Raw genomic sequence first — 27,607 nt, 5'->3', positions numbered from 1 at the left:
GAAACGAGTGCGATGATATTTTCTCTCTCATCATAGTCAGCATGTTGCTTGGATTAATCGCAGCTCTGCTTTTGATATTCTAGAAGTCAATGAATTCCAAACCTTTAATTTGTTATCAAAACTAGTGCAAAATAGACCAGTCAAATTACAGTCTTTCACTCAGTCCCTCGAAATATTGCCTTTCTACGAATTACTTCATACACCAACTCGAGCCCGAAGAAATACTCGACAAGATGAGCGAACAAAGTGATATCTAAATCAATCTCCAAACGGGGAAATGTATTACTCCACTTCCTTCTAGCAGCACTCAACAGATTGAAATCCACCTGTGCTTGTCCGGTGCCCGGACTCTGCCTTTGATGACTCTGATCCCTCGGCTACTTGCAATCCATCCCATCCAACAGAACAGGGTGGAGAACGTATAAACCGAAGCGAAATGAATGGAACCGCTTTTGATATATCGCCATCATCAGCGAGTAGGCAACCCGGGAAACAGCGAACGACCGGATGAGATTTATTAAATTCCGGAAACGAATCCCCCTGTTTGGGCATTCATTATTAAAACGACCCGTTCGGGCCTGGGTGCGATGGGGAGATGGACAGTTGGTTTATCAGCCCGTTTCATGAAATTTTAAGCAGAAATTAATCCTTGCCATGCTTTTTTAATGGAATCATTTTCAAAATATAACAATTTATGTTTAATATAACAAAAAGCGAACATTGTTTGGTTTAATTTATTTGTAGAGCTGTAAGATAGGTAGATATGACAGCAATATAAAATCCAATGAACGGTGAATTATCACGTTGCTCATTTATTTTTTGTCTACTGATTTGAACGAATGACTAATAATGTTTTCTTGTTCAGATAAAGAATCATAAATTTCTGTAGAAATGATGAGCTCTTTGCAAGAAATTCTTGTGACATCGTTCTGCTATGAGCAACAAAAATCCCGAACATTGTAGAAACAACTCATTGCAGTTTTTCTGACTTGGAAAGAATGATGTCTAGTACACAAAATGTAAAATGTAGAACTAGAACAGAATGATAAAGAAAATACATTACTTTCATTTTAATATACTTATGACTATGAGCTTTCAGTAGAGTCCAAGTTTCAGGGCATTTTTCTAGTGTTACAAAAAACCATTTGAGCCGAATTCATGCTCATCCCATTTTCATTTTAGGTATTAAAACTATGTTGCGGAGTTGAATAACGATAGGGTAATCGCTCCATTATTCATCTCAACAGCTTGGTGCACCTATATTCATCTTATTTCTTTCATTTGTTCAATTTACCGTCAAATTTCTACAAATTTTTGAAGGTAAATCTATTTGCTTCTCGGTTTTCTCAAGTGGCTGAAAGTTGTACGTTGAAAATATGGTAAAATTTGACAATAAATTGATCGAAAAGGCGTGATGAGATGAATATAGGTACTGAGATGAATATAGGAGCGGTTACCCTATGTAATTAATTTCTTTAAAAAATATCCTCTATTTAAAGTTGCTGCGTCTTAGAATAACTTTTATCATTTTGTCATCGAAAATAAAATTAATTATTTTTTTGTTCAAACAGTCGAAAACAACAAATCCAATCATAATGACGTCGAACAACATAAAGCTCGAGTCATTTAATATCTGAACGCACTGTTTATTACTTTGTAGCGCTACTTGTGATCGGATTTGATGCTCTTATTGGTTTTGACAGCTGAAGGGCTTGAAAAGGAAAGAAATGATTTTCTGTTGACGCACGGTCCAAAGTACAGATATAACAGCGTAAATAGAATCCACGTCTTCACGCCGCATTCTCACACTTCATCTCACGATTCGTGGGAAAAAATGAAAATGAGAAGGAGTTATAAGATTTCCTGGAAACGGATCAAATCTAAACAAAAAGAAAGTTCTAATTTTAGTCCAAAAAATGGAAATTACTTTTAAAAGACAATTGAATCCAAAACCTAAAATAATAACAAAGCAATAAAATTTGCATAGTGTTTGCGTTAAAAAAATGGACTAAAATTGCCGATTTTTCATGGGTTACCTTCACACGCACTGACGAAACTACTCATGCAGCATCAATCATGATAACCCATGAGTTAACAGACAGCTTTATCAGTCGAACTCTAACCGTGATGGCGAAAACAGTGAAGCTACTCCGTTCAGAAGTGGGTGCGTTCAAAAAGCGGTAGCCCGTCGCGTCGATAACGGACAACGTGCGGCAGTTCGTGGACACCGGATACGCCCGTTGAACAACAATCAGAGCATCGAAAGAAAGCCCGGTTTCGGACGGCCGATAACCCTGAGCGACAAGAAGCTCCAAAGGATGCTGAAGAGGAAGACCGAGGAAACAGTAGCTACATCACTGGGTGCGTTTGTGCGACTTGGGAGGTCGGTGCAACCGGCCAAACAGTTGAAAAAGTACCTGGCGAACATGGACATACATGTCAGGAAGCGGCAGTCCCGTCCACTGGTCTCGGAGCTGCAGGCAATGACGCAGCGCCAGCGGCTGAATAAGATGATCAACTCAATTTTCCGGCGAATCGCAATGTGGTGATGGTGATGGACGACGAGACCTGTCTCACCCTGGATGGCAACGACTGGCAGGGCACTTCGTATACATCCCGTACGAAGGAAGCTCCGAGGTGAAATTCATTTCACAAATCAAGTTCCCCAAAAAGGTGCTGCTCTGGCTGACAATCAGCGAGAAGGGGACGTCAAAGCCAATCTTCTTTCGCTCCTAACTGGCCACGAACGGGGAAATTTATAGTACGAAGTGCCTGCCGGAGGCTGCGTTATTCATCAAGAAATACCATAAGGCCGAAGACGCGGTGTTTCGGCCGGATCTGGCGTCGAAGCGATCGTTGGAAGAGCGGCTAAATATCGACGTGATACCCAAGTTGGCGAGCCCGCTCAAACTCAAATACACTGGTCGACAAAATAAAAAAAGTAAATTCCAAGAGCTAGAACTGGAAAAACATGAAAAATTATATGTATTCAAACATTCCTATAAATGTTGGTGCCCTTAGGCATTACCAAAAAACCTCTTCAGCCGGTCTTGAGGTGGGATGCTGGCCTAACAAGCCAGTTGTCTTAGGTTCGAATCTCGGCTGTTAGAGTCAGTAAGATCGTAGCACTAGCCCTGTAACGGTCCTGTACACTAAAGAGTTGGCTGCGAAGTCTGTGTAAGAAGTTCGATTTCCGAATCGGAATGTAGCACCAAGGCTTTGCTTTGCTTTTTAGCCATTACCAAAACGCGTCAGTTTACGTGAGAGTTCGCATAGTAATAACGAGAAAACTCGTGTAAGTCTCTGAAAAAAGTTAGGGTCAGTTAGGGACATCAAAATTCACAGGAATGTCTACCATTCTATAATCTATAATCTATAACTATAATTCATAATCTATTAACTATAATATTTGAATTTTTTCCGGTTTAAGCTTTGACCAGTGTTGACCAGTGTGATCTTACCACATTACCAATCTGACGAGAGCCGTGTTGGCTCGTACTGTATCAAGAAGTAGCCGTCGTGTTGCTCGGTTTTGGTTTGTGTCGCCGACAAGACTGCTTCGATCTGGTCGAGACGTCGTACACACTGCAGCCCTCTATTCCTGGTGCCGGCAGGGTTGTTGAAGAGAAGTGATTCCACGCATCCTTACGATGTGACCAGTCCACCGCAACCTATTGACTTTTGTCAGGTGTGCAATGGGGTTTTTTCAAAGCAACGCGTGCAGTTCATGGTTCATGCGCCGTCGTCATTTTCCGTCGTCGGTCTGTATTCCACCGCAGGTAGACCGCAAGACCTTCCGTTTGAAAACTCATAGAGCGTTAAGGCTCTCCGCAAGAAGCGTTGTTGTCTCGACTCCATAGAGGACTAACGTTCTTGAAAGGGTTTTGTACATACTCGATTGAAGTGTCTTCCAAAGTGAAAAGTAGGCACGATTTCCAGCCTGGGGTGCGTCTCTGGATCTCTTTTCTGGTGTTATTGTTGGCGATCACCTGTGACTCCAAATACACGAACTCATCGACCACCTGAAGCTCATCAGCTTGCATGTATGTCGTATTCGGCGCATTTATTTGCAGGCCGCTTCGTTCAGCCTCGGCTTTCAGACGGAAGTAAGTTTCCACCTCCGTCGTAAAGTTATGAAGTCAATGTCATCGGCGAAGCCTAGAAGCTGAACAGACCTTGTGAAAATTGTATCCCTCGTGCCGATGCCCGCCCTCCGGATCACACCCTCAAGGGCGATGTTAAACAGCAAACAGGGAAGTCCATCACCTTGCGCATGATCTTGATCAATCGAGTCAGTATATCCGGAAATCCGTTGTCGTGTATGATCTGCCATAGCTGTTCTCGATCGACTGTATCATAGGCCGCCGTGAAGTCGATGAAGATGTGATGTGTGGACACGTTGTACTCGCGACGTGGCACAAGCCTCCCTGAAGCCCGATTGGTACTGGCCCACGAACGTCTTAGTTAAAGGTGATAGACGACGGGGCAGGATCTGTGAGCAGGCTTGTTAATGGTCACCATTTTCATTTGATCTCGCTTCCTTAGCGTGCGTCACAGTCGGCTTTCGTTCGTAAATGTAAAACAACCAAACCATCGCCGCTCAGCTCACAGAAAGAAAAGGATAGTCAAACGACACTCGCGCATCAAAGAGATGCACACTGTCAATCGTTTAGCGATGCTATTTCGGCCTATTCCTGTCTACTTCGTTCACTTATGTTGGGCAATATTATTACAAGATCAATGATATAAATAATTTCCGGAATACACGCACTCAACGTACGTAATTCTCATTTCTAGAAAAAATGTCAAAATACGTTTGAGAAAAATAACGTCGTGATGGCGATACTCATTTGATATTTTTGTTTAGGAATGTATTCAGACAGCGAGCTTTGGTAGCGTCAGAGGAAGAAGAAGAAGACGATTATCGCAGGGAAAAGTGGTTCTACCGTGACCATTTCGAAGCCTGTCTGTGAGCGTTATTTCGTAGACGGCATTGATAAGCGAGATACCGCGGTAGTTGCGGCACTCCAGCTTGTTGCCCTTCTTGTAAATGGGGCAGACGACTCCCTCCATATATTCGTCTGGCAGTTTTTCCTCCTCCCACATCCTAGAAATGACCCATTGCAGGGCCTAAGCCAGCGCCTCTCTCCCATGTTTAAAAAGCTCGTTCGGCAATCCGTATTTGCCTGCGGCTTTGTTGTTCTTCAGCTTCCCGATCTCACAAAAAACGTCATAAACATCGGGGTCTGGTACTCGGTCATCTGCTGCTGGTGCTCCTAGGTCAGTTCCTGCTCTACTTCTGTTTACTGTATCGCCATTCAGGTGTCCATCGAAGTACTCGAAGACCATCTCGCTGACATCCGTGAGAGAGTTCCGCGTCGTTGCACAACTCAAACTCGATTATCTGTCTCAGTTATTTTTTTTACCACCATTCGAAAAAGTCCATTTTACCGCAATTGTTATCATTCATAAGTGCATGATTTCAAGTTTTCCTGAAAATAATCGTGTTTGAAAGTAAGGTTTTAATTTACCTTAAGCGCTCCTAGAGGCTTCAAAACCCAGGTATAAAATAATCAAAACATGCACCCTGAAATAACCAAAAGCACTTTGAAAGCTCACGAGAACAAAACTTTAAATTTAAATGCAGGCAAACAATACTTTGAAAGGCTTCGAAAAATAAAGAAAAATGGATTCCGAATTCAGCTCAAAATGAGGGTGAAACCTATCTGAAGGCTGGAAAAAGACAAAAAAAGTCAAAATTAAATATGATCGGAACTTAGCTTCGTAACTATATATAAAAGAAACAGAAAGAATAAAAATTGGCCGTTAAATACATAAAAAAATCTCTGAAAAAAAACGGATAAAGCGAACTGGGTATTCCGATTTACCTAAAAATGCTTGAGAACTCTCCCGGAATCCAGAAAAAATGGTCTTGAATTTGGTTAAAATTAATTAACCAAAATCAATCCAGTGATGCTATATGGCATTATTTGACAAATTGAACATTTATGGACCCAAAATGAAGCTCAGTGACATTTCCATTATTTGGCAATACTTTTATAAACTCTAATAGATGCCACTTGACAGACAATCGCACCAAGTTATAAACTAACATTGTTTTGTACGTATCTAAAGTTGAATTCTGGGCTGATTGCAAGCCAAAAATAAAATGATTCAAATTCGGCCTCAAAGAACAGAAAAAATATATCTTATTTTACCAGAAATTTTTGGGAAGTTCTAAACATATCTAAAGAAACCTTTAAAAAAAACGAAGAGATCACGAATAAAACGATTCCAAATTTATCTGAAACTAGCTGACCCGGCAAACTTCATCCCGCCCATTTTTGTGTTTAAATAATTTTTAACATTCCAAATTAATTGATTTCTTGCGATATGCTTATAGTCTGCAAATGAACGACGAATCGGTTATAGGATATGATCAAAGTCAAAGGACAAACCGTTTGAAATGATAGGTTTTATCGGAATGACAACATCCTCGACTTTTAGATTCTGTACATACCCGTATAGGGTGGAATTCAGTCTTTGAATTCAAAATGGTGTCCAGGGACAGGCTGCTTCCCAGAAGTTGTCATCTTACAATTCAAAATTTTGTTTGAGATCAATTTTTAACTCCTTGCATCATTCTGGTTCCAGGGATACTCATGGGTGGTATTTGGTCACTTTAGACTGTCGCCATCTTGGATTTCAAAATGGCATTGGAAAACAATTTCGGGCCCCTGAGCGTCATTCTGGTTTATGAAACATTCATATTGGGTGTTATTTGGTAATTTTCGGCTTTTTTCAGAAACCGGTAGTTGCCATCTTACAACTCATAATGGTGTGTGAGGTCAATTTTCAGCTCCTTGCATCATTCTGGTTCCAGGGAAACTCATATTTGGTGGTATATGGTCACTTTAGGCTGTTTTCCAGAAACCGAAAGTCGTCATCTTAGACTTCAATATGACATGCGAAATTAATTTCTGACCTCTGGGCGTCATTCTGGTTCTGAAAACATTCATATTGAATGGTATTTGGTTATTATCGGCTGTTTCCCAGACACCGGAAACGGCCATCGTCGAATTCAAAATGATGTTTGTGGTCGATTTTCAGCTTCTGTGCATCATTCTGGTTCTGGAGATACTCATATTGGATGGAAATCGGCCATTTTCGGCTATTCTCTAGAAACCGGCAGTTGCCATCTTACAATTCTAAATGTTGTCTGAGATCGATTTGTGGCTTCAGTGCATCATTACGATACCGAAAATACCCGCATTGAGTGGCATTTGGTCACTTTCCGCTGTATTTCTGAAACCGGAAGTCGCCATCTTTGATTGGACAATTTCTTGCCCCTGAGCGTCATTCTGGTTAAAGGAACACCCATATTGGGTGAAATTTTTGTCATATTCGGATGTTTTCCAGAAACCGGAAGTCGCCATCTTGGTTTTCAAAATGGTGTTTGGAGACATTTTCCGGACAGAAACCGGAAGTTTTTATCTTAAATTTATTAACGGCGTCTGGAGTCGAGTTTTGGCTTCTGTGCATCGACCTGATCATTTAGGGCTGTTTTTCGGGAAACCTGGTTGAAATATCTCTTTAGTTTGTATGGGAAACCTACCTCCCCCTCCGGGGGAGTGGCAAACCACCATAGAAATTTGTGTTTAATTTGTATAAGAGCCTTCCCATCAAGAAGTGGAGGGGGGCGTGTCTAACCACCATGAAAATATTTTTTGCTCCCAAAAACATTCACATGCCAAGTTTGGTTCCATTTTTTTTGGTTCTCGTGCTGTGCGAAATTTGTGTTTCATTTGTATGGGACCCCTCCCTTATAAAAGAGAGAGGGGTGTCAAACTATTATGGATATATTTGCTACCTGTAAAAACATCCACCTACCAAATTTGGTTCCATTTGCTTGGTTAGTTTTCGAGATGTGCATAAATTTGTGTTTCATTTGTATGGGGCCCCTCCCTTCCAGGAGAGGGAGGAGTCTCGATCTATATTAGTCACCTTTCTCGGCGCCTAAAACCCCCATATACAAAATTTCACGCCAATCGGTTCAGTAGTTTCCAAGCCTATATGGATCAGACAGACAGACAGAGCTGCATTTTTTATATGTTTAGAAAATATAGCTATTTTTTCCTGTGTGGACCCATCACTGCGACCAGAGATTAGATCTATTGTGATACTGCCCAGGTGTTTCCTGCACTCCGCACTTCCTATTGTTGGTAGTATCACTATTGAAGTAAGTGATACGCTTATCATTCATATCCGTGCTTGTGTGTAAGTTTTACCTTTCCATTTCAAGCTTACTACTCAGCTATACCGAGCCTCTGTCCCTCCTAACAATATCGCCTAGTTACAATTACCTGGAGAGAACTTTCATACGTTTTCAAACCAGTTTTCTTATAACAGGGACTTATTTTTGTTAGAATTCAGATTGAAGGAAGGGTACTTAGTGGGAAGCCTGAGAATAAACCCATGCTTAAGTCCTTTGGCAACCAAATGGCCTGATTCTACTAAGATTCGAACCCACGACCACCCGCTTACCAAGGCGGACTCTGTAACCTTGCGGCTACGAAGCTCCCCGAATAAAGCTAACAATGACTCTTAAATCAAATTATCTACAGAACAGGTAATCCGAATGATGCAAAGAGGCCATTAGGAAATCCAAGAAGATGATTTCAGGTTTCTGGAAAATAACCTTCAATGGCCAAACAACACGTAATATGAGTGTTACCGGAACCGGGATGATGTCTCATACACATTTGAGCCCAGACGTTCTATGAGCATTGTTGTCACCTATCTTCTACCAGCCAGATTTGAAAGCAAGCCAAATTAGAGCTTCCTTTTTTCACTCATACGCACTTTCCCTGTATATGGAGAACGAATGTTTCACCACCGAGTTTATAGTAAAGAATAACTTTTAAAGTAAATAGAATTGATAACATATTCGACGAATCTGGTGGATGCTCTGGTGGAATTCATATAGAACATTGCCCTTATGCACTTGTAAAAAAGAACGTTGAAAAAATATTTTACTTTTGGTAACTAAGAATTTTGAGATTAACCGACGGTGATATTTTTTTTTTGGTTTTTGTATGTCATAAGTAATTTTCTGATCGGAAAAAGATGCTTATATTCTACCCAAAATAAAAAGTACCAATCCATTATCTTAGTAAGGCTAATTAAGCTAAAGTTCAGATGACCTTAGACTACGATTAGATTACGAAAACAGAATAATGCTGTTGGAATCAATTCGGATTTCGAAATTTTAGTACAAAAAACATAGGCGAACGGTGTCTCAAACATTAACAAAAGTTAGTTAATATCTAAAAGATTTTATTCATAAAAAATAATCAATGCCTTTTTGTTCTAAATTACCTCAGGTAAATGGCGAGTACATCACCGCTTGCCCGCACGATGATGCCGTCAATATCCTTCGGAACGCAGGCGATATCGTGGTCCTTACCGTGAAGCACTATCGAGCGGCAACACCTTTCCTACAAAAGCAATGTGAGTACCTCTGAATCCGCCCAGATGATGATCGGAGTGAAAATTGTCTAGTGGTGCAAAGACTATCCTTAATCCATTCAGCCGTCGCAACACACCATTTCGAATACGTTGCGTTGCGGTGACTCCTTTCCATATGCTAACTTTTTTTTAATTTCATCTCTTCTCCATACCGTGTGATACGAAATTCCCATCTTGTCACAAACATCCGGTGCGGTCAATCCTGTCGTCAACGGTTGAATAACTCCGCCACACAGTGAGTCGAGAAACACCGGAATCCGACAACGACGCAACCTGTGCCGAACTGAAAGCGGACGAGGTTTGGAAATCGGCAAACAACAGCAGACCAGTTTCCATTGGCTCAGAACCGGAAAATCGATGGACCGATTTGGTATCGGGTGAGTGACTTTTCATTTCGAAGGCTTTTTTATGTTTTGGTTTGTCTGTTGTTCACCAGGTAATTCAGACAGACAGTTTTCAGTAGGAGAAGCCTATTTGATACTTCCACGAAGTACCATGCGCTTCCTTTGAATTAACATATGTTTGCGCTTGATTTTCTCATCAAACGTTGCTTCGATGAAACTAATCCATTTCATCCATTCCCGAAAAAAAATCTATCGAACAAATATAGTCCCCCTAATGATGGCATACGTGACCCGGTATATCTACGGTACAGACAAACTGCGGCCGAACGCATTCGAGGTGCGAGGCTTGAATGGAACAACGACCGGAATCATCCATTGTGACGAGCTGGCCATCCTGAGTCAGTGGCTTAAATACATCACCGATAACATTGTCGGACTGACCAGCCTACAGGTAAGCCTCGTTAAGCCCACCCAACCGGGAACCGGCAGAATCGCGGGACGACTATCATTGAATGATGTGTGTGTGTGTTTTTTCACGTTTCATTTCTCTTTATGCCCTTTGTTTGGCCGCGGGCAGATGAAACTGTACAACCGCAACTTTCCGGTCGGCGAACGAATCGAGTACATGGGCTGGATCAACGAGGGGGTCATCACCAATCACATTTCGTGGCAGAGCTACAAACCCCGCTTTCTCGTGCTAAAGGGCACCGAGGTGATGCTGTTCGATGCTCCCCCGCTGAATGTGGCCGGCCTGCAGAAGGCGACCGTCGCCTACAAGGTGTACCAGACCATGTTCCGGGTGGTCAAGGAGTCCGAAACGGTCGATTCGCGGCAGCACTGCTTCCTGCTGCAGAGCTCCGGTCACGAGCCCCGGTATCTGAGTGTGGAAACACGCCAGGAACTGCTGCGAATCGAAAACAGCTGGAATGCCGCCATTGTCACCAGTGTAATCAAGTTGGGGGTAAGTGCAGGTGGAGCTGAACTGCCGCGGTTGGTCAGGTTGCCGAATTTAGTTGGCATTTTTTTGCACAGATACACGCTAAAGCAGCCGATAGATAGAAGGGATTTATTTGTTGATTCTTTTAATTATAAATCTATAAAGTATTAATGATCGACTGACGTGAACATATTCAAATCAATTTTCGCGTCCCACGAATCAATCCTTTGCTTGTACAAGAAAGTTGCAAACCCAGGTTTGCGTTACAAACAGTGCAAATACTCTCATCAAGAATCGAACTAGAAGTGTGAATTTTACATTATTTTTTGATTTTTTTTTTTAATACATTCCTCTAACGATGTGCTTCTGATCTCTGAAACAAACAACATTCTTATATCATGAGCGCTCAGAACAATACTTTTTTTCTTCGGAAAAACAAATTTGAACAACCTCAAGTCCCATCCGTTTAGCGCGGATGCTTCATTTTTTATACATCATTACTGCAATCTATCTTTCTACTCGACAGCGTAAAACTTTCGCAGTATCGCACCACGGTAAAACCGGTGGCCTAACACTGGACTGGCAGGCCGGTTTCTCGCTAACGGAAGGAGCCGATGCCAGCGTGATCTGGCAGTATAAATTCTCCCAGCTGCGGGGCTCCAGTGATGATGGCAAATCCAAACTTAAGCTGCACTTTCAGGACCATGAGACGCGTTCCATCGAAACGAAGGTACGTGCGTGTGGAATTCCCACCGGATTCCCGCAGCAAACATATTTTCACTTTTTCTTCTTCTTTTATTTCCAAATTCTACTATCAATCAAACACCATTCGAAAGTTTCCCGCCTATTCTTGGTCATTCTTATTCGCCTTTGAAACCTTAGTATTTTCTGTTGCCATCGCTTTCTTTTCCGCTAGTGATTTCGGCTTTCCATTCGTGTGAAGAAAACTTTTCCAATCGTTTTTTCTCCTCTTTTTTTTCTCGTTTCTAGGAGCTCGAATGCCAAGTTCTACAAAGTTTGCTCTTTTGCATGCATGCATTTTTAACGGCTAAAGTTGCTTCGGTAGATCCGGCCTTTTTGAGTTCGATACAGCAGGCTTGAATTTGCGCTGAGACTGCCGCAGCCGTTGGCCGCCAAGCCGACGACGACGCCGACGGTGACGACACGGGAAGCATACTGCAAGTGACTATTGTAGAGTTGTAAGAGGGTTAATTAGAGCCCGTCCGACGGAGGAAACAATCAAAAGTGACGAGAGTTAGTAGAGATTTTCGACGTTCATTAGAGTAGCCTATTTCCACGAAGCATACACAAAATCGAATGATATTAGAGTCAGGAGTCGAGTTTTCCAGAATTGATACTTTTAAGCAACTGAAGTTGACTGATTTTCGCAAGTATATATGCTTTAGTCTTAAAAAATACGGAGATTTTGTTTGAACCAACCGGAACGAATTGAACGAATCAAAACCACTAGAGACCTATGAAAAAAGAATGTCTATATTTCTTATGTTATCGAAGGTGCTAACGAAATTCGCGTTAAAGAAGAAAAAAGTCTATATCGCTACTTCTTCGCCTGCAAACCAGCATTGATTTGGTGCAGACAGGAATGTCCTAATGTACTAGTTGTTTAGTCAAGAATCGAAACAGAGCCGAAAAGCAAATTGTGACGGAACGGTAATTGCAAACCAAACAGTCGGGAACGAATTTCACAGTAGCGCCCACATTAGGCGACTACTCGCGAGGGGGAGGAAAAATCGCGTCTAGCAGTAAATAATTACATATATAATTAACTAGACGTAGCACTGTGCTGACCAAAGCATTTACAATTATAAGCAGCGGAATGAGCCAGGTATGTAAGAGATAAGCTGTATTAAGGGGAAATAAAACCAATGCTTTTATGAGTTACTACGAGAGAGAGAGAAAGAGAATACATAAACTATGAGTGACCCCCATGCATGCGATACACATACCGAACGGAACGGACACGGCAGCGAAATGATTAATTGGGGCTAGATTATACTTATTTTTCTCAAAATCATGAGCAGAAGGGAGAAAATTACTGCCTAACGTTAGGCTAAAAAGCAGATTCGGAGCAAATCAGCAAAGCATATAGTAAAAGTAGAAGTGGTTTTCATATTCGAAGTTGGAATGTTTCATTAGTTACCTCTAATCAAATCTGATCTCATCTCACGCCCACTCAGCCTATTAAGTATTATGATATTTGTTTGACGTAGTCTCAAAGAGGTACACAGTTTGTTAGTGAAAAACGAGGACATACAGTACCATCTTCTCTTGAGTTAACTGTATGAGTATCTTTGCAGAAAAAAGATATTAAAAAAATAATTACCTTCTGTAGATTCCGTAATAAGTTCGTGATAAAAACAAACATGGTTGCGCACCTTTAGTCGTCGTACGATCAAGTTATGCAGAGGTACTGGGCAAATATTTAACCCTTTTCCGCTCATGGTGACTCTAGAGCACCAAGAATTATAATAATCATATCTTGACATAAAATAGTTTGTTGTGCTAACGATTGTTCCTTAAACTTTTATATGCTGCCTCAGAGCATCACTGGGCATTTTCTTCAAAATACTACAGTTGACAGTAATTTTAGTTAGTCTACAAAGTGTTCAGCTTGAATTTTCTCGTGAACCTTTAAATTTTAATGATAAACCTTGTGACCGGGAGAGGGTTAACATGGGCAGAAATATACTGAGAACTTCTTCCAGACTTTCATACTTCATGCCTACACTATTTTAAATCAGAGTGCGTCCTCTTGCTTCAGTCCATCCAGCGTCACGACAGCAACTGATGTCCCATGGCGCGTCTAGCTTTTTTCTACCTTTTTATAATCAGCATAATTAGTTTCTTCAAAGAACCGTGTTCATAGCTCGTTTCGCTCAACTGAGTCGTACGCCGCTTTGAAATCTATGAACAGATAATGCGTGCAAGTCGTCCACCCAGAACTTGTCTAGTATATGTCGAAGGATATTCACCGATAAAGGATTCCGTTAACGGCCTCAATCTAAAGAACAGAATACGAGAGCGAATTTGAAAAAACCGACCGTCAATCAGGACATGATTGTACTGGAAGCTAGCTTTCAAATATTAGAGATTCGAAAGTAGACCAAGACTTAATTCCCAGTCAACTTTAGGCCGTTACTATTTGTCGACGCATCAATCAATCGTTACTTTTTCGACTAACCTGCAATTATTTATTACCAGACTACTAAGCCAGCACCAAAGCACATAATTTAATCAATTTGCACTTCTGCAGTTACCGTGAAAACTTTAGAAAGCTTCACGCTTGCTATATTTCACGCCACCTTTTTCTTTCCCGATGTTGTTTACAGTTTCACACCGATGACAGCTAGAATATTTTCCAAAAATACCGACATGTACGGGTCACCGGAATACCGATTGTACGTCAAGCAAAGCCTTGGTGCTACATTTCGAATCGGAACTCGACCTTCTGTTCATTTACATACAGACTTCGCAGCCAACTGTTTAGTGTACAGGACAATTGCGGGGCTAGCACTACGATCTTACTGTCACTAACAGTTTCTTCCAAGCCGAGACTCGAACCTACGATGACTGGCTTGTTAGGCCAGCATAGAACCAAAGTAGATATATTTTCATTTCTATGAAAATGAAAACATATAAACATATTTATCTGATGATTCTGTTGATTTATATGGCATCAGATAACAATTAGAATCATTGTTAACAATGATGCTGAACATTAAGGCCTTTATGGAGTCACCACTCGATTACAATTTGGTCATGTTAGAATTTATTACAATTTGGTCATGTTAGAATTGAAACGCCAAGAAAGAAAAAAGTTGCTCTAGATTGGCAAAGTTTCTATTAGGGTGTTGCCTATTAGGGTATTGCCTATGAGGATGTTAATGTCAAAATGATAATAGTTTTTAGTTATGTGAAAAAAAGCAAAATATAACACAAGGGATGCTACGGATATCCGCATCCGCGAATGCGGAACATCCGCATAAAAATTGACATCCGCATCAACATCTGCATCCGTAATTACATATCCGCATCCGCATCCGCATCTGCAGATGTCTGAAAAATCACATCCGTAACATCCCTGGTTACAATACAGCCTTACTTACCCACTTCAGCAGCCTAGAGCCGTATCAAGAATTTCCCTCCACTCACGTCGGTTCATCAATTTCTCAGGTGTCTCGACACTCGCAGATCCGCTTCAACCTGATCAAGCCACCTAGCACGTTGAGCCCCTCTGTCTCTGGGGCCTGTGTGGTCCTTGAAGAGAACCGATATTACCGCACTATTTTCCGGCATCCTTGCGACATGTGTGGCTCATCGTCACAATGACAATCTTTCCAAGGAGTGCCTGCTGCTAGTGATTCATATACCTGCACCACTCTCCGTTTTCCACCAAATATTACTAGCAACACTCTCCATTCAAATACGGCCAGTGCGCGTATATTCTTCGTCACGGCTTCAAGTCCATAGAGAACTACTGGTCTAGTCAGGGTTTACAGTGTTGAGAAGTCACCATTTGTGATTAGACACACATACTCATTATTCACTAATATTTATCATAAATACTTTAGCTACTAACAACCCTTCTTCATCTTCCTCGTCTTCGTCATGATCCATATCACTACACTCCGGAGACTACAACTTTTTGAGATGAGAAGAATTACGTTGATATATCTGCCCGGCAGGTGTCTCGACGAGAATAGAGTTTCCTTTTTTTTAAATACTCGTGCTGACTCTGAATGAAAAGCTGCAGCCAACTTATTGGCGGGGATTCATCCTGGATGGCGCATCAATGCATATACATAGTTGTATTCATCCAGATCTTTTCTCCAATCCGAGCGATTGAGCTCTGCAATCTGCAGGAGCTTGTGGATACTGTGGTTCTGGCGCTCTATCTCACCATTGGCTTGCGGCCAGCATGGCGTCGTGTGACTCAACTTCACTCCGAATTTGCCACAAAACTCCTGCATTTCTTTCCTTGAAAAGTTCCTAGCGTTGTCTGTTACCAAGATGCTGGAAATTCCAGGTCTCAAGAATAGGGGTCGCAACATAACGATTATGTCTGAAGTTGTAGTTTGCCGTAATATCTCGATGACTCTATAACGGCTGTAGGGGTGAATAATTACTAGTAATGATTTTCCAGAAGGTAATGGTCCAAGCATATCGAGATGAGAAAGTGCTCATCCAGTCACGAATAGCCTCTGTGTAAGCGTTCGATCCAGCAGGCACTGGTTATTCTCCTTCTCCCACTAAGCTGTCATGAATATCTTGTACATTTTCACCAGCTAATGCAGAAAATAAGCCTTTTTCCTCGAAGCAAGGGCGACATTATTAACCTCAGAAAATACTTCAAAGTTACGCTTCCACTTTTGACGTGGGACACGTCTTTGTTTACTATACTGGGATGCATTCTGTAAAATTGGAAATGAAACTGGCAAATGTTGCGTCAGATTTCAAACGTTAATAACAGCATAACCACATGATGGATAACAATAACCAATATGTTGTTGGATAGATAAAATGTGTAACAATTTTGTAATATGACAGCTATCACTCTAATTTCATTGTTAAGCGGTAAAATTGATAAAAAGTTTCAATGACAAATTTACGCGGATAATGAACCAATTACATGCGATCATTCCTAGCACAGACGACGTGAATGGACACCATCCGTTCCCTGTTTAATTCTCTGTATCAATATCGAAAAAAAAATTGACAGAGTCTCCCCGTCCCAATAGGTCAATTTATTTTTGCTTCCATGAGCTTAGACTAATGTGATGTCTCGAAGGTAAAAGTTTTTCTAAAAGTTTGAAACAACCCCCATCCTTGAACAATTTCTAAACCTGCTTTCATAACCTAATAAAAACTGATGTCTTGAAAGAAAACATGCTGGTAAAAGCAACAGTACCAGTGGAGTAAAGAACCGCAGGTCTCTCGTCGTCTATGATTGAAGCGGTACTCTTCTATTCGTACATTTTAGCGGTACATTTTTACGCGTACTGCAGCGGTACTATTCGTACTGCAGCGGTACTATTCGTATTGCAGTGGTACACTTTTCTTCATACATTTCTATTCGTGTGCAATCGAGGAAAAAATGCAATGCTGCTGATAATGGTGATTGAAACTTCATCTAATGAATATGATTACCATAAATTACTCAACAAGAATTGCAAATTTTTGCAACGGATATTTATTTAATTTCATCTTCGATATTCACTAAATAATCGTGATCGGATAGTATCGAATGAATAAATTCCCAAATATACACATTTATAGAATTGATTGATTTAATCGGAGTTAAATAAGACAAAACCAACGTAAGTCTTATCCCGATCAGTCAAAGATATCAGGATTGTAACAAATCTTGATATTTTGTTACAAACTTTTTTGTATCAACTTGTGTTCTAAGCTTGGTCTTTTTGATTTAAATATGGTTTATTTAACACGGCACGATACAATTTCATGTTTAACTGAGCCATAACTTGGTCTCGTCAATAGTTGAAATATCAAAATTCCTATCAAAATTATTGACTAATGATTACAAATTATAGCAAGTTTGTAAGGTTTTTGGCAGAAAAGATCAGAATTTGTTAGAATATGCGATACCCGATCAGTCAAAGATATCAGGATTATAACAAATCTTAATATTTTTCTACGAACTTTTTGTCTCGTTAATAGTTCAAATATCAAAATTCCTATCAAAGTTACTTACTGATTATTACAAATTAAAGCAAGTTTTGTAAGGTTTTCGGCAGAAACGATTAGAATTAGTTAGAATGTACAATATTTTGTAAATTGAATAACAAAATTTGTTATAAATATGCTTTAAAAAACACACTTTCAAGCATTCAAGTATATGATAACAGAATTTGATATAATTTTGTGCTTTTTATCATTCTGCCATATCAAGAATATTACAAGCTTTATTATTTCTATTAAATTCAGATATATTTGTGTTACCCGTTGGTTATAATCGTTTGATCGGGTATTTTGTTAAATGAATATCAAATTTTGCTATAAATACCCTTATAAAAAACACTCTTTTAAACATTCAAGTTCAAATGTATGATAACAGAATTTGATATAATTCTGTACTTATTATAATTCTGGCATAATAAGAATATTACAGGCTTTGTCATTTCTATCAAGTTCAGATATATTTACGATGGCTGTTTGTTATAATCGTTTGATCGGGATTGGATTTCGTTTTTGAGGATATAGAGTTAATTCTGACTTTGACGCATTATGAGAAATTTTTGTTGCTTCTTCTCAGCTAGCTGGCATCCCGCCATGTTTCGAGGACTAACATCTCAGCGTGTGTGTAAACGAGATAGCATATCACCGCCACTTTTCATACGCATAACATAGCAACTGTCAATGGGGCCCGCAAATTGCGGATCCGCAGTGATGTTAGCTCCTAACGGAGCAAAGCAAATAAGATAGAGATGCCAGCTAGCTGCTTCTTCTACAAGCACGATATGCTTGTGCCTTGTCAAATACATGTTGTTTGCACAAAAAAACACTGCAGGCATAATATCGCCAAATAAACGTTATTCTTTCGAGTGTTGTTGAATATATTTCAAAAATTTATTTCTGGGGGAGGCGTACGTACAGTCACTGAGCAAACACGTTGATTCTGTCTGCGGACTCTGTATATTTTGTAACAAAAAATCCCCACGTCACCCGTCACCATTTCATACAACCCTAGGGATGTATACCTTGTAGTATTTCCATCTCGAACTGATGTTGGTTGTATCCTCTGGATCCCGTTCCTGGACTCATGATAAACTCGGTTCAATGGTAAATTTTCACTAAGAACGGTATACGTATATTGTTTTCCTACAGTACTCACTCTAGCCAAGATTATTTATTTTGACTTCGTCTTTGCAGCGCAAATCACTGCTATATTCGACCACGAATTTAATCAACGCACAAAGCACTTGACATTAACGGTATCCGATCCTCGATCGCCAATGCTATATTTAGAAATATCAAAACTCCGAATTTAATCTTTGACCATAAAACACGTTTCTTTATTCTTTTTCTTCTTCCCGGAGGTGCATCAATGCTTTTACACGTTTATTGAAACCTATACATAACATTCTCCCTTTTATATTTTTGCTTTCGACGCATTATTTCTAGTCCAACACTCCTAGCCCCCACTTTCGTAAAGTTTCTCGTAATAACGTCGAGGTCGTCTGCGAAGCCCATGAGTTGACTACCTTTCGATGCCCACTCGTCGGATTACACCCAAAGGAGCAATTTTGGACAACGTGCAGGATAGCTCATTTCCTTGTGTCAACCCTCTGCGCGCTTCGAAGTGATATGTAACACATCACTCGATCCAAGGTACTGATGAACGGAAGTACAAATAATCTCAATGAATATCGTGTCCCAACCGCAGTGGGAATCTTGGTCATACTAACTGAGAAGGGTTTCCGTAATCGTCTATTTTCCCCGTATCTTATACGGAGCGGACTACTGACCTATGGAATGCTAAGAATCGCCAGCTACATCCAAGGCGGTGACCCTAGTATGCAAATATGTTGAAAGCATCCAACTACAAATAATTCAGAAGTAATTACGAATTGAAACAACCGGCATCGCGAACGAAAAGTGTCGGTTTCATCATACGATGAAAATGGATCAAGCGGTTCATTAGATAGAGGCCCGCTTGTGGCCGTTGCAAATAAAGGGCAGATTTATCAATTACAGTCTGGTCAATGTATATGCAACAGGTCCCCAATCATCGTATGGAAAAAAAGTGACCAGAAAATTTCAAAAAAAAAAACCATATACAAAATGTTCACCTGCTCGAAAAAACACCCTGTGCAAAATTTTAGCTCAATCGGACTTAAAATGGGGTGGCGCAAAGCGATTGAAGTTTGACTTTTTTGAAAACCGAAAAATCACCCAATAACAAATATTATATTCTCAGGAATTTTTCTATTGGTATTCAGTGAAAAGTGATTTTTTACATTTTATACTCATTTTTACTCAATACATATTATGAACCACCCTATGCCGAATAAATGAACCACCCTAATGAAACATAATGTATTCGATGCTAGTTATAGGGTATATCATTATACAAGCTATTTCGAGAGACTAGTGATCAATTTCAAAAGATAAATTCTAAACATTTTGAACTCCGCCTTCCACAATTGAAAAAACGACTAAGTCCCAGAGAGTAAATTTTTGCAAAAAAAAAATTTTTCAGATGACACCAATTCTCGACGTTTCATGCGTTTTTAAGTCATTTGGCATCAAAAAAAAAAATTCGAAAACCGAAATTTCACGTATCCCCCCCCCCTTGGGTGATTTCTCGGTTTTCAAAAAAATCCAAACTTCAATCGCTTTGCGCCACCTCATTTTAAGTCCGATTGAGCTGAAATTTCGCACAGGGTGTTTTTTCGAGCAGGTGAACATTTTGTATATGTTTTTTTTTGAAATTCGAGATGACCATTTTGGCTGGCACCCTAATATGCAACGACAAAGGACAAACCCGATAACGTGAATAAGGGGTTCTATTAGCTTCATGATAAAACATTGAGAGTGCCCAAAACATGATATAGAGATCTTCAAACCCATAGGTTGGACAGAAATGGTTTTTCCGTCCTGTTATTGGTATACACAGCCTCCATGCTAACAGTTGCAGTGTTGAGAATGACCTGGTTGATGAATTCTGCCGTAGTCAACAGACAATTAATCTGTGTGTGTGCACGTATTTTGCTCAAAGAGATATCCCGAAATACACATGGCAATACCCTAATGGTGAGTCCTGCTCTTAGGTCGAACATATTCTGATTGGCGGATGGCATTTCAAAGACGTCATCGTGACGACCGTATACAATTTGAGCTCTTCGAGGAAGATACGGGTGAACATTTAGCGGTTGTCAGCTAACGGAGCTGCTGCTGAGAAGGCTTGCGAATTGATTAGTGAACTGGTTTGGATGAGATCAAGAGAATTAGGAAAGAGCTCAAAAGCCCCAAAATAATTGGAAAGGACGGCATCCCAGCCGAACTATTCGAAGTCGGGAGTAAGCAGCTTTCACATTGCCGTAAACAGAGACTTTCTGTCATTGGTTCAAAAATGAAGGTGCTCCGCCGAATATTTCGATTGAAAAAAGTGTTCCGCCGAGTAAAAGACGGGTTTTAGCCAAAAACGCCACGGAGCACGATTTGAGCACCCCGGTTCTAGAGGATGAAATATCACATTTCAGACGAAATGTGCGTGATGGTAAGGTAAAACATAGCGTTTCACCTGACATACCTCGAAGAGTAAACCTTTCTATTCAAAAATTTAGCAATTTTTGTTTTGTGTCCAATCTTGTTAAATTTCGTGGCATATTTCAAACACTTCGCGAAGCTGTCGAAGGTGGCACGCATGGATTCCATGGGTATTTCACTCTGGATGTTCTGGATAGCCGCTTTAAACTGTTTCAAGTTGGAGATCTTGTAATCAGCAAGCTTCGACATCATGTAGGACTAGACAAAAAGCCTATTTGACTGAGATCTACGGAGCGTGGCGGCTATTAATTTTTATCCAGAAAATTCGTCAAATAGTGCCTGCAACAGTCTTTAACCAAGTTCGCTGAATGGGCTGGTGCACCATCTTTCGTTTTATAATAAACATTAGTCACTTTCACGCCTTGCAAACTGCTCCTCAATCCATTACTAAACCTGCCCTTTGGAATCGATGAACACTCCTTTTGGTTCCGAAATATTTTCCATTGCGGCTGCCTACAATCGATCATTTTATGTATTGTGTGGCTGCTTCAGGATAAATAGTTTCTCATCAGAAAAATTAACTTGAAAATGACCAGCGTGCCGTTGAAGTATCATTTTCGCTCAACCGAGTCTGTTTTTCTGAGAGTACTCGAAAACGCCAAGAATTTTACGCTTCTTGTGGGTCTTACATCTACGGTCAGTTACCAAAATATTGTGAACATATCCAATAGATATATTTAGATCGGTGGCAAGTTTTTAAATTGAACGTTACCGGATACCCTCACGACTTTGACTTGCGACGTTCTTACAGATCGTGACCCATGGGATACTCTACGTTCCTTCACAGAGGATGTCTTCTTGTACTTTTTGATGGTTCAGGAAATGAAATCTTGATTTTCACCTCACTATTTTAGACGTTTGAATATTTGGCAATAGCGGTCACCAGTCAAAAACCGCTTTACTACATCCCGAAATTGCTTCATCGCGAATCAAGAACACAACACAACTATCAGGCAACCAACACCATATGTATTTGTGCATACATAAAATAAAAACTCTCACAACTGAATGATTCTCATGGCTCGGTCGTAAGGTTACAGAGTCCACTTTGACAAGTGGGTGGTCGTGAGTTCGAATCTTAATAGAATCAGGCCATTTGGTTGGCTCCCCAACACATACCTTTCCTTCGAGCTGAAATCTACAGTACCACCACATACATAAGACATACGTAACACTCAGGAAGAAGTCTTCCAAAAAAGTTGGTACAAAATGAACTACTCGAATGGTACCACACTCTGAATAAAACCACTATTTGAGTTGTTTTTTAAGGCAGTGTACCTGCGCCGCCCTGCATTTGTCTCGTTCCTACTCGAAAAATGCGGCATCGATTTTGTAAAGAACTTTTTGACAGTTTCTTATGGGATTTTTTGGGGCTCGATGAAGCCGAGAAAAAGAAAATTCATTTTGTTCATTATTGGAACAGTTGGACAGGACGAGATACGGAGTACTATGGGGCAACGTGGACCAGAAAAAAAGGCCGGTGTTACGTATGTCTTATGTATGTGGTACCACTGTTGACTTTTCCTAACAAAAATAAGTCCCTCTTAAAATAAAACAGGTCTGAGTAACGTATAATAGTTATTTCCAGGGAATTATGATGCAATATTGGCTGGAGAAACGAGCTTTCGATAAGCTTTCTTCCTCTTGAACAAGATAGTTCCTCCTTATAGTAAAACTGATCAGAAAAATAATAATCTTCGTCAAGGAATTGTAATTTGCGGTATTGGCACAGGGAACAAGGTTTCGATAAGACTCCTTCTTCTTGACATAATAAGCCCCATTTAGAATAAACCTGGCCAAAGAGTAACTTTAGGTAAGGTCTCTCTCCAGGGAGTTGTAATTAGGCGATTTATTTATTTACAAATTTACCAACAGGCAGATGTTACCCTAGTGGTCACTAATACATTAATACATTGTATTACGAAACATTGAAACAAATTTATATCGAAGGACACGAGCAGATAGGTGAAAATCGAATACTACTGAAACACGGTGAAAAGCTCTTTGAAGACCAATAATGGCACTGTTTGCGCTGTAGTTGGTGCGGCGAAACGGAATATGCAGTAATGATGACCTACGTAATGCTCTTGAGGGTGCGCTTTTATTGATCTGACGAAGGATATTCGGACAGTCAATTGTACCTGTAAGAGTATCGAATACAACCATGGCGCGTGCTGTTTCTCGGCGTAGTTGAAGTGTGTCGATATGAAGAAGCTGACAGCGATCCTCGTATCGGGTATTCCGTATAGGCTGCCTCCATGGAAGCAATCGGAGCGCAAATCGACGCTAGATGCTTTCGATGCGGTGAATAGAATTGTTATAGTAAGGAACATAGACTGGACAGCAGCATTCCAAACAGGACCGAACCAATGAATTGTACAGAGATACCAAGCAGTGGATGTTTCTGAAGTCGCGTGTCATTCGAAGTGCAGAGAATTATTCTTTTTAGTGAAAGAAATCAATAGGCATTTGCTAGGATTAAGTACCATGCGATTCAGTTCACACCAGTGTGAAAATTCATTTAACTGTTGTTGCAGGAATAGAGCGTCGCTGTTGCTTTTAATTTTAAAGAATAATTCCAGATCATCCGCAATTGCTAGACGGGGACATTTTAATGACTGAATTATGTCGTTGAAGTAAAGTAGGAACATAAGCGGGCACAAATGGCTGCCTTGTGCAATTCCTGAAGTTGCAGAGAAAGATTCAGATGTCTTATCGCCAATTTTTACGCTTATCGTCCGTCCCGAAAGATATGATTCCAGCCAGCTCAATAGATTGCCAGAGAACCCATACCGATCCAGTTTCGCAGTAACGTTTGGGAAGAAATCCATGTTGCTCCTCCGCGATGACGTTCTGGCAATGAGAATATATTGGTCCCATGACCACTAACTCGAACAATTTCGATGTAGCACACAATGCAGATATTCCTCTGTAGTTGTCTATGTTGCTGCGGAAACATAAACGCCTGTTTCCAAGCAGAGGAGAATCGTCCTAAGGCTATAGATAGGCAAAAAAGATACGTAAGATGAGTTAATAGTCTGGAAATACATTTTTTTTAGTAATGTGGCGATATTGGTAGGATGGAAATAGGCTCGGTATACTAGAGCAGTAAGCTTGAAACGGTGAGGTGAAACTCACACACAAGCACAGAAATAAATGATGAGCGTATCACTTATTTCAATGGTGATACTGCCAATAATATAAAGTGCGGAGTGCAGAAAACGCTTCCTTGCGGGAACTCGCTTACTGCTTTTACTTCTTTTGCAGCTTGCAAAGTTTGCTGATGCTCACCTTTTGATAACATCTTCGTCAATTTTTTTTTTTTCATTTTTTCAAGAAGAACTGACGCGAATTCTTTTTATTGACCTTGAGGATAAAAATAACCACACCTATCGCCAGCTGCCGGAATATAGCCTAATATTAGGCTTGATTAATCCGTTGTACTGGTGAAAGATCGAAGTGAAAGCTTCTGTGATCCAATTCATTCGAAGTTTGTGAAATAATTACGCATGAAATCTGAGATTTGACCAAGTGCCACAAAAATTCGGATTCGATCTTTCCAGAGTCCTATCTTTCGAAAGTGTTCTTGAGACTATCTGTATTCTAATCAATTCGACTCATAAGATCTAGTTTTTGAACATTTCTTCTATCGAAGCGCTGCTCAAAGTGAAGTTTAGGACCTTTTTTATAGTGCTAGTGAAGATCTAATATGCGTTCATTGATCTCTCTATTGCATGGATTAACATGATTAGCAGTAACTGTTCCAAGCAGGTGTTCATTCACTGATGTTTGAACTAATTATAGGCAGATATAAGCTTCTAATTTGATTTCTTATTTTTGGATAGCAAAATATCGCTTTTCTATTCGTTAATCCGAGGCTTTTATGTGAGAGGTACAGTCAGCTCGTTGAAGATCTTCTTACTGAGTAAATTCTGATTGATCCTTGGCTTCTGATCGTAGCATCGCATCGAAAAGCCCACCCACAGGACTTCTTACATATACAATTTCAGATTAAACGCAAGAAGCTATCACCCAATATTTAATATCTTGGCTCTGTTGATGTCTCGATTATTTGGGAGAGAAAAGAAGTTAGTTTTTCATTAAACTTCAGCGCAAATTTATCAGCAAGTTCCTGAAAATAGGTGAAATTAATGTTTTGTTCATAATAACCGGTATCAATTTCATTGATCTTCTTAAATAAATTAAATATACGGTTTAAAGAGAACTGGAACAAAGTTTTTTAATCAGTGGTAAATTTCCTTACGTGAGAATCTCAAAAAAAAAAAAACAAAGGAATCGAATTCCAGTTAAACATCTCGTTGCTGCCACCACCAACACAGACATTCTCAACTCCTAATTCAAAACCGTTTTATCTAGCGCCTAGACTTCGAATGTTTCAACTTTACCATCTGGCAGCTAGCCAAATAGTCCCACCAGAAAATATAGATACGTTTTTAAGGCAAATCAAATTAGCTAGAGTATTACTAGTAACGAGAAAAATAAGATACAAAAAAATATAAAACAAATTAAATGATAAACTTTGAAGAATAAACTAGAACGATAAACTGAATGGGCACAAAGTATGATAACGGAATATTACACAACCATTCGAGTCGGCAGTGGGACAACTGCCTGAAATCATCATCGTCGTCGTCACGGTGAGGATCAGGACGCATATATTATAAATGTAAACAAAGGTAATGGTTTTATTCTAAAGCTAGTGAATTGCTTTCGCAATACTTTATATTGGAATTGCGTTCGAGTAATGGTGGATTAGCGTTCGAATGGTTTGGTAGTAAAGCAAATAGCAAGCAATCAACACTAACCATTTTGTCGGTTTCTTTTCTAGATTTAATACAGCACCACGTCATACACCTTACTACCTTTCACGCACACTCATTTGCGCTAGATTTTTTAGAAGCAAACGGGCAACCATTTCCGGAAAAAAAAACAACAACAGTCTTCAAACGAATTGTTACTAAACTAGTAGATGAATGTACACTCGTATTCAAACAAGCATTTAAAAATACATTTTAGAACAAATTTCCATGATTAAATAGCTATTGTACTGTTAAAGTTTGACCTTAGTAAGCAATTTTATTCGCATTTAGATTAGGTCGAGCTAGCGTTGCTGCATTTACGCTTCCGAATGTTTTCAATTGTTCTGGAGTCCTAAATTCTAAACTAGATGCCTCATTTCATGTGGAAATTCTTCAAGTAAGTTCAATCTGACTTGTTCAAAGAGATAGAGTATTTATATTTATTGCTACAAATAAAGGCCATATATTTACACAAAACACTTATAAGCACCGCAGCAACATATACTATGTGTCAAAATAGATACAGTTTATATTTCTGTAATGCACCAAACCGCCGCCGAAAAAAGCCATCACACACGCAACCTATAATACAGCTGCTTCGTAGAGATGTTTGATTTGATTGTAAGTTCGAAAGAAATCGTCAATAAACTATACCAAGAAGTAATGTCATAAAATAATTTTTTCTCCTGCGATCAAATGCTCAAATCCATTTTAAAAGCGATCAACCGAACAAAAAAAACGAAATCAAAACTTACAGTGAAAAATATATCAGAACCAAATATGTACTTGCTAGTTTACATTGCATTTACATTGCATTTTGTCTCCTTTCTTCTTGCGAATGTCAACCTAAAAGGTGGCAATCGTTTCTACTTCAGTTTATGTTCGAACAATTTCCGTCTCATATGATACACATCCCAACCGAGGAATTCCTGAAACGTATCTACATTAGGGCAGCAGAGCAGACATAAAGCAGTTAGAATAATGGTTAATGTTAATATTTCGAGAAAAAAACTACGTATCTTTCACTTCACTGAAGATCCGCTCACGTAAACCGAGAACCAGTATAAACTCTCCCAGTAATGATTTTCGGGTTTCTTTTATCTCTACTGAAACATTCCGAACTTACTTGAGGAGAGAATGCCTCAGTATATGATACTATAATAAATAGCTTCAAGCTGTAGTAGCAACTAAGAACGTGAATCAAATTATTAAACGTGGAAAACGGTAGAAAGCTGAAAAAATATAACATTCTCAAGTTGGTGAGAAAAAAATTTTCAACCCAATCTCAAAATTTATCCTGATCGGAAACTTTGCTAAATGATACTCATTTGGACTCTTAAAGTGTTCTTGGTCTGAAAAAAAAGGAATTCGCGAAAAAAAAAACAGTTTTCAAAAATTTGATCGACTGACTGAGCGAAATCTGTGTACTATTACTATGAATAAAGGACAGTGATTATATGTTTTCACCTGGGAGGTAAAAAAAAACAACAAAAACTGTGACCGTTATACCAAATGTAAGAAAATATTAAGAATCATTGGCATCAGAATCGAATCTAGCTATTAGGCAAAAGTTATTAAAATGCAAATTTCGGAATTAAAAATAAACTAGATAAAAAATAATATCAACAAACGCATCCAACCGTACAGAGGGGGTTATTTTCTCTCCT

The 27,607-nt window shown here is 39.7% G+C and overlaps 1 protein-coding gene across 3 annotated transcripts in view; it reads left to right on the top strand.

The window, feature by feature from the left end:
- The window catches only part of LOC129725845 (gamma-1-syntrophin), a 117,148-nt gene extending 89,564 nt beyond the window's left edge, over nucleotides 1-27,584 (top strand). For all 3 annotated transcript variants that reach the window (XM_055682160.1, XM_055682159.1, XM_055682157.1), the window contains 6 exons: nucleotides 9,384-9,510; nucleotides 9,765-9,905; nucleotides 10,139-10,323; nucleotides 10,450-10,833; nucleotides 11,336-11,539; nucleotides 11,800-27,584. In XM_055682160.1, the coding sequence (XP_055538135.1) occupies nucleotides 9,384-9,510; nucleotides 9,765-9,905; nucleotides 10,139-10,323; nucleotides 10,450-10,833; nucleotides 11,336-11,539; nucleotides 11,800-11,910 (1,152 nt within the window). In that variant the 3' untranslated portion in view covers nucleotides 11,911-27,584. The remainder of the gene's footprint in view (nucleotides 1-9,383; nucleotides 9,511-9,764; nucleotides 9,906-10,138; nucleotides 10,324-10,449; nucleotides 10,834-11,335; nucleotides 11,540-11,799) is intronic.
- Nucleotides 27,585-27,607: the final 23 nt, after the last annotated feature.

The sequence above is a fragment of the Wyeomyia smithii genome, chromosome 2, assembly GCF_029784165.1.
Source record: "Wyeomyia smithii strain HCP4-BCI-WySm-NY-G18 chromosome 2, ASM2978416v1, whole genome shotgun sequence".
NCBI lineage: Eukaryota > Metazoa > Arthropoda > Insecta > Diptera > Culicidae > Wyeomyia > Wyeomyia smithii.
The sequence above is the reverse complement of the archived record's forward strand: the minus strand, read 5'-3'. Positions and strand labels throughout refer to the sequence as shown.